Genomic DNA, 8,257 nt, shown 5'->3' on the forward strand with positions numbered 1-8,257 from the left:
GCATGTCACTTGTAGCTCAGAGAACTCAAAGTGCCGACGCAGTCCGTGAATGTAGCGAAATCTAACGCATTGTACGGTTCGTCGAAGCTTGATTGCTGATCGTTGATATTGTGGTTGATTAGTATGGTTCTCCCAATCAGAAATGTCCCGAGTGAGCGGGTAAATCATTTGGGGCATCGCCATCGGAGGCTGGCTAAGTGGAACAGTGTAGCAAACTCTTTAAATGAGTCGTGCATTCCGCGACACGATGTTAAGACGAATGTCGATGGCTGATATTCCAGTGGGAAGTACGAAAGATACCGCTTAGGCTAAAAGGAGTGACCGCAATACGAGCTTTGCGGAATGCCTGGTTCTTCTTTATATTTGATTCGTAATTGCTCGCGAGAACCAAGGTAAGTCAAGGTGAATACAAAAGCTGTTACTGCTACAGTAGCAGTATGCCAATTTCATGTTTCAGCCATCTTGGATTTTTATATGAGACACCACCGAGTTTGTTTATGTTTTCCACTGAAAATGAATTTTTACCCCGCACTAGTCTCCCATCTACTGTCAAGTGGTGAACCTGATATAAGAACCTGAGTCTACTCAAGAAATTAATAAGGAAGTAAGCATGTTCCAGTAATTCCCAGATCGCCAACTTATTAGGACGCCAGGACACCAATCTCTATTGGCTAGGCAAACCAAGGATCACCATCTCAATGTGGAGCCTCTTTTTGTTAATCGTTATCTGCCAAGAGATGCCAGATAGGTGCCGTTTCGAAGCCGGGCCGGAAGCGTCGAAAGTCTAGTTTCCGATTTTTGCAAGAAACTCGATCATCAACGATTAACCATTCGCTCCATAATTGAGTTGCAGCTGTCAGAGCGATTGGCCGGTAGCTGCTGACATCGTCGCAGACCCGCTGTTTTAGGGATAGCTATGACGAAGCTATGAATCAGCTGCTCGGAACCGTTCTGCAGTCCACTCTTGATTGATGGCGAGAGAAGACTGGTCTTTCCTCTGTTTGTAAAATTGTTCAGCATCAGGTATCCTATGAGTCTGGACCCACCGATTTCCAGTAGCTTTTTGAAGGGCATAATCCATGAAAGGAGATTAAAACTCTGACCTTTATCTTATCCAGAGGCGTCGCGTCACATGTGCAACCGTACACTGCAATAGGTAGCAATTTGTCCCTAACATTTAAACTCTCAATAGATTTCTTGTCATCCTTATACAAATATTTGGAGCATGTGCATTTATATGTTTAGTACAAATTTAACAATTGAGTATAAATACATAATCGTAAAATATGCACGAATTTTTACAGGCGACATGTGATATGAGGGAACGAAATGGTACGATGGGGCGCGTTATATTTACTCCACGAAACGAAACGACGCACCGCCACATGTTGTCCATCACGTGCACTTTCAGAGAACGGTTTGCCATGCATCATACACGCATTATTTTGTAGTGTAGGTCATCCGCTTTAACCGCAATCGGCGATGTATAGGTAGCCAAAGCGTTCATCTCGTGCAGTTGCTTGTGCCGATGCAGAAAAGCACATCGGTTTGGTCACTCGAATAGGTGGTAACCCATACCGCTTCAAACAGCGCATGCTTTGGTTGAAGAGCGCGCAATCGGAACAAAAGAAAAAGAAGAGGCGGTGATTAAATGAATTTTCTGCTCTCTCAAAGCGTTCCATGGCGAAAGCCGGTTTGAATAAGACATTGGATCAGCAAGCTTTTAATATTTCATAGTGATCGATATGGCTTATGATGATTTTTTCGTCAAATCCAATATCCAAAGCTATTCGTATAGGGAAGGCAGGTATTTCGTCCACCGTCATAGGGGCTAAAACCAACGAAAGCAACGTACATTTGCTAGAACTCCACTATAGCAGAACGTTTCTCCTGAGCTTACGATTTGGTACGCATGAGTTTTACAAAAAGCTCTCTTTTATTGGTTTTCGAGACTAGACGAAGACGAAAATACCGCTGCCCTCCACGTGAACAAAGCGGGTAGTGGGGTAGGAAAATGTCCATGGTTAAACAAATTAATGAAAATTGCATGATCAGATGTGTACGCTGATGAGGGAAGTACCTACATCTAAAATGTTCGACATCTGTCCACGTGGTATGAAAACAGCCCTTTGAAAAAGATTCATCTCGAAATAAACTAAAATAGAATAATTAATATTTGAGTAACGCAGATTACAGATATGTTCGATTTTATCACGCCCGATTTTGTCACGCCCGATTTCGTCAACAAAATTATTCCGTTGTTATCAAAAGAAAATTCTATCATTTTTTTAGATTTAGCCTTTAAAACTAACTTGGGTTATTTTTGGTTAAATGTTGTATTTATAATATTTTAACGGTAAAAGACCGTAACTAACAACAGAGGATTTTTCACCGACTTCCCTCATCGAAATAAAAGTGATAAGATGCGGCTTTATTACTTCAGGAAGACGGATTGCATTTTATGTAGCGTTCTGATATAACTAAAAATCGTTGAAATATTTTCGGATGTTCTAGGTCCAAACTATTTTGGAGTATATCCTCGAATGCATCTTGAAATATGTCTACAAAAAACTGTCCTTTCCTATGCTGAGATATATGCCTAAAAATATTTATGTGATCATAAGACATAAATAAATCTCCTGCTTTGAGCGTGTTTACAGCGGCACACTAGGAGTTAACTTTCTCATATAGTATGCTCCGTAATCTGGAAAAGTGACGTAACAGCCATTTTACAACATGCATGTTTTCCATTTTTCTGTTAAAGAGTTCGTTGAGTGGTACTCGTTAACACCTTTTTTGGAAAATGGCGTATACGTCACTTTTTCAGATTGCGGCAGATGCGAAAGCTTATTCTGATTTTGTCACTGTTCCGATTTTATAACTGATACTCACGGACCGTGTTGATGAAAACGGAAAATATCTTATAAAAAAAAATTGATATGTATGAGATGCTAATTACAAATGTTTATTACCTGTCTAATCATTCTTAATATATTTCAATTTTATGAACACATAATTATTAAGACTTGTCTCATTCTAGAAATAATTGAATTAAAATTAAAAGATACCGTTTCATTGAATAGTTGTCTTATATGTCAATTGAAAGACATTATGATTCCCCAGATTTGTTTGTTTTTCAATTAAACACACTTTCACTTTAAGTTTAGTTTGAGCTTAATTCGATAAACATCTTAGCTTAGAAGCAGATAGACGAAAACATATGGAAACACGGTTGAAGATAGATCGTTCATATTGGATGTGTCATTTAAGGTCCCTTTTTCAGGTCAGGTTTTTTTCTCAAAATATTTCACTTTGATACGGGAAGCACGAACAATTATCAATTCGTCAAAATTTACATTATTGAATGCTTAACTTTTTCTACAAATATAATTAAAAAAGTATCACCGGCGTGCGTGCTTACTCGTAATTTTAATGCTGATACTATTGAAGCATCAAACAACTGAAAACCGAAATACACCGCTCGGTGCACAGGTTTGTAGAATTGACCACGCGACGCCTCTGCTTATGGCACCGGAAATCTGAGTACTGCGCCGGGGAATAGGTGCCGTTTAGAAATGGGTCTGAAGAGCGGTGTAGTGAAGATAGCTCATGAAATATTCCACCAGGGCATCAGCGATAATCTTCGGAACCTTTGTTATTGTACCTTTCACTTTGATAGCCATTCCTTTATGTCATCTCTTTCCTTGTAGATGTACTATTCATTCGCCTCCAAATCTCTGATGAGGAATGGTTTTCATTAATGGAGTCGAGAAACTCTGTCCGGGATTTGTTTTCGCTTCCTGGTCACCTGCCTGCAGCTATTACGGACAGCCTGATACTCGTCCAGGGTACGGGTCATATCGGTGATCTTCGCCATTTTCTTCTCGCACATTTGACTGCTCGTAATAGTTTTCTACGCAATTTGACGGCTTTTTAATGTACTCATATCGCCAGTGGAGCACACGGCGTCCGGTTTTGGACTAGTTCTCGGAAATTGGACGAAGTTGCAAGGTTGATAACCACAGTAAATTTTGAGATTGACATTGGAGTATGGGTATTCAGTTCGGCTTCGAGTATAGTTTGAAGTCAGTTCAATCAGCTTGTTGTAGAGCCGCCGGCGTCTTCTCGAGGTCTCAAGAGGCCCTGTTGTCCTGTGTGATACAAATTGGGTGTGATCGCTGTAATTGGCGTCCACGGACCAAAAACAATTGGTGACGAGCCGATACGAGCGAAATATCGATTCTGCTTGGCGGAAGAATATGGGAGCCTTATTCAGAACAGTTAAGTTCGCCGGCTGCCAAGGTTGGAATGATGATGCCTGCACGTTGTTGGTCCGGCTACTCCAAGCTGGATGGTAACTGTTGACATATCCAAGAAGGATTATTGGCTCTGGAATCGGTCAAGGGCCTCGTCCAGCTGATTTTCTAGGTTTGCTGACTTTCGGATCCTCGGCATCTCCTCTCAACTAACGTGATTAGTTCACAGAGTCCACTCCACAATGGTAGAACTGTGATGCAAGCCTGCAGTTCACCGGGATTATTAATGGATGTTTCGCATTATATTCCAAATATAATCTGGAGTGAGGAACAGCTGTTGATAAATGGACTCGAAGCCAGCATCTTCGGTGTAGTAACTTCTTCTTCTTCTTCTTATTGGCATTACATCCTACACTGGGACTGAGCCGCCTTGGCTTAGTGTTCATTAAGCATTTCCACAGTTATTAACTGCGAGGTTTCTAAGCCAAGTTACCATTTTTGCATTCGTATATCGAGGCTAACACGATGATATCTTTTATGCCCAGGAAGTCGAGACAATTTACAATCGAAAATTGCCTGGTGTAGTAACTGTAGTCCCTTTTCAGCGCCGTTATTTCTGCAGCATAGACTTGGCTGCGTACATCAAACCAAGAGATTTCGCCAGCAACTTCGCTGCGGACAGAGATCCAGTGGTACGTTGACTGCGTTCGGATTGGCAATCCATGTCGTCACTCAAATTAGCTTGGAGTAAATCGAGAATCGTTGGCCAAACCCTATTACGTCGGCGCTCGTGATGCATGAGGAATGGCTGCTGACGTCAAATTTCGTTGTCAGTTAGTCTCGTTCTGTTGCGGTTACAGTCGGAAATATTAGAGTGTCGTGATAACTTTCCAATCGGGTCAAAGTTTGGATGTTGCTAGCGCGCATGGTGCTACTCTGTGGGTTGGCTACTGTCTCCAATCCGATACTGGGATGACGGACTTGACTGAAACTGCTCGATTAGCCACAAAATTTGTCATCGAGCGGGATCACCGGAAATTTATGCTACTGAGGTTGTCTAATCTCTATACCCCATTGTTCCAACGAATGGAATTAAACGAAAAAGCAAATCCGCATTGGTTCCCTGTGCAATTACGATTGTTCTGTTCAATAACAGAGTAGCAACTTCGAAATGTACAGCTCATGCTCAAACACAAAATTGCACAAAAGTATTTAGAAAAGGAAGAAATAATAACACAGAATAAATAAGAAAGAAAATACAAATAACCTTCCAGTTTATTTTTTTACTTAAAGGAATATTTCTTCGTGATCTTGCGGAATGTACGAATCCTGCGTACAAAAACACAAATTTGTAAATCGGAGCCTATTTTATTATTTATTCTAAACTTATTTGGTATACCTACCTACATACCTTTTTCACTTTATTTTATTCTGTAATATTATTTTCTGTTCGTAATTTATTTACAAACATTATTCTCAATTCTATTATATCGATTATTCCTTGCAATCTTCTACTGTGGTCTATTCTAAATTAGGTTATTGAGCATCATAAAGCATGAGAATAGCAAATGTTCAACTAACGGTCAATCAATCAACAACAGTGGATACAAATGTTCAAATTCTTATCGTAAAGCGGTGCTTCTGCGCACGTGTTTCGTCCTACCAAAGTGTGATAACAAGGGGAAGGTTTTTCTCACCCGTGTCATCCACCGTTCCAGTTGTACAGAAGGTTGGAAAATCGATAAATGACTCCCTTTCTTGAGTTGTCAAAATACAACACACAGGAAGGCACAGAAGTTCACCTGTGAGGAGTTTTCCTGCTTTTCAGTTTATTTTTTCAGAATTTTGCTTTGTCGTTGCCTCGATTTGAAATGTTGAAGTCCGAATTCCAGCATCAATTTTGGGTCACCAAAAAGGCGGTCCAACGGAAGCTCGGTAGGCGTGGTGTAACTTGCAATATGTACTCGCGCTGCTCTAATGACGACATTCTCTGTATTCGGTTTAGGCTCAAAAGAGGATGAAAATATAGTCGCTTCTGATGGAGAGCTCGACGCGAAAATTGAGCTATTCCAATCGGTGGCGGACAGTTCTCGGCAACTGTATCGCATCATCGATCAATATCAGGAAAGGGTATGCATACTAGCTCAGGAGGAAAACTCGTTGGGAAAATTCCTGCGCGAGGTCAGCAAGGAATGTCCCACCACGGGTAAACTGATGTCCAACACGGGCAAGGCAATCTCCTACTGTGGTCAGCAGCGTATTACGATTCGGGTGCCTTTGCTGCGACTGCATCATGACGTGCAAACCTTCAAGGGGCGTGCCGTGGTGGATACCCAGAAGACACTCCAACAGATGGAACGGGAACGCACCGAGTACCGGGCGGCGCTGAGCTGGATGAAATCGGTCAGCATACAGCTGGATCCGGACACTGGCAGGGGGCTGGAAAAATTTCGCAAGGCGCAGCGACACGTTAAGACGGCCAAGACGAAGTTCGACAAGTACTCGTTGGATTGTTTGGAGAAGGTAGGTGAAAACCTTCAACAATATTTAAAAATAATCAATATCGAATTGACTTCCTCTACGAAAAATGTTTTTAATGAGCGACTGGTTACAGATTGATCTGCTAGCAGCTGCTAGATGCAACATGTTCTCCCACGCGTTGGTGGGCTATCAGAACTCGATGCTTCAGTTTGCGAAGAAGAGCAACGAAACATACAAAACAGCACTAAAGAGCCTCTCAAAGGACCCGCACTACAACTTTTCCATTCTAAAGGAGCTCACTCAAGCGAACCCCAATACCAAGGAGGAGGAAACAGAAGGCCAAGACCAAGTGGACAAACCGGCAGACGACGATCAAATGCTGTTCTTTCAGGTGAAATTATTTATTTTCAAAATCAAAAAAAAATGTAATCTAATCTATCGATTGTTCGCAGGACGAATTCAAAGACGAAGATGTCGAAAAGAAACCGAATGAAACTAAACCGACAAGTTTCAATCCGGATGATGACGATCAACTTCTCTCGGAAAATCCTGCGGCAACAAACCTTCTGTCGGACATCCCTCAGCTTGACCTTAACAACGAACTGAAATCCCGAACTGACCCAACTTCGGCTTCTGCAGACCTACTCGGTCTAACCATGGACGATGAATTTTCCGACTTCCTTTCCTCACCGGCTCCGTTCATGCCATCGACTTTGCTCACAAATCCGGAAACCATCCTACCGTCCACCTTGGATCACATTTCCGATCTCGAGCAGTTCCCTACGTCGGCACCGATGAATCCGAAGTCCGAGAAGACATCAAGTGACATGTTTGGAAATTTCCTGTCCAGCATTTCCAGGAGTTCCAACGCGAATGGAGTGGTAGCATCTGGTCATGCGCCGGATGCGAAGAAATCTCACAAAGATGGCAAGACGGGTAAGGATCTCTCCGGATGGTACCAGCTGTTCGCCGAGTTGGATCCGCTTTCCAATCCGGACGCAATTCCGTCCAAGGCTGATGTGCCCACCAACAGTTTGGCGGCTTAGTTTGCGGCAAAATCAATGATGAATGACGACTCGCAGAATCAAGATGTTATTACTATGCATTGTGTTATCTAATTATGATTCCGATAGATTACGATGGTGATGAGCTCGCAGGACTATGCGATGTTCTTTTTATTAATCATATGTATAAGCTTCTTTGAATGTATGTACAACTATCACGTGCTTCACTAATGGAAATCAATAAAAATCGCGTGAATGTGGAATATTAAAATAGGCACTCGCAAAGCATACACATTGTGAAAAACATATCTCTATTGTTGGATCCGGTGGCCTGCATGACACCCTTCTATCGCAATGGTGGATAACAGGCGCGATACTAACGCAGGGTGAAACAGCTTAATTAATATTTATTGGACTTCCGTATTGGCTGAGGGTTTAAATGCGAATATGCGAATGACAAAAATTAATGAATAGAGAAGGAGTGTCAATAACTCAATGGTTGCTACGCTTGTTAGC

At 41.9% G+C, this 8,257-nt stretch overlaps 1 protein-coding gene across 1 annotated transcript; it reads left to right on the top strand.

Moving 5' to 3' along the window:
* The first annotated feature begins 5,413 nt into the window (after positions 1 to 5,413).
* Positions 5,414 to 7,987, top strand: LOC134215019 (islet cell autoantigen 1-like protein). Its single transcript, XM_062694284.1, has 5 exons — positions 5,414 to 5,429; positions 6,085 to 6,191; positions 6,262 to 6,779; positions 6,871 to 7,128; positions 7,190 to 7,987. The coding sequence occupies exons 2-5, from the start codon at positions 6,128 to 6,130 to the stop codon at positions 7,781 to 7,783; spliced, it is 1,434 nt and encodes a 477-aa protein (XP_062550268.1). The 5' UTR covers positions 5,414 to 5,429; positions 6,085 to 6,127; the 3' UTR covers positions 7,784 to 7,987.
* Positions 7,988 to 8,257: the final 270 nt, after the last annotated feature.

The sequence above is a fragment of the Armigeres subalbatus genome, chromosome 2, assembly GCF_024139115.2.
Source record: "Armigeres subalbatus isolate Guangzhou_Male chromosome 2, GZ_Asu_2, whole genome shotgun sequence".
Lineage (NCBI taxonomy): Eukaryota > Metazoa > Arthropoda > Insecta > Diptera > Culicidae > Armigeres > Armigeres subalbatus.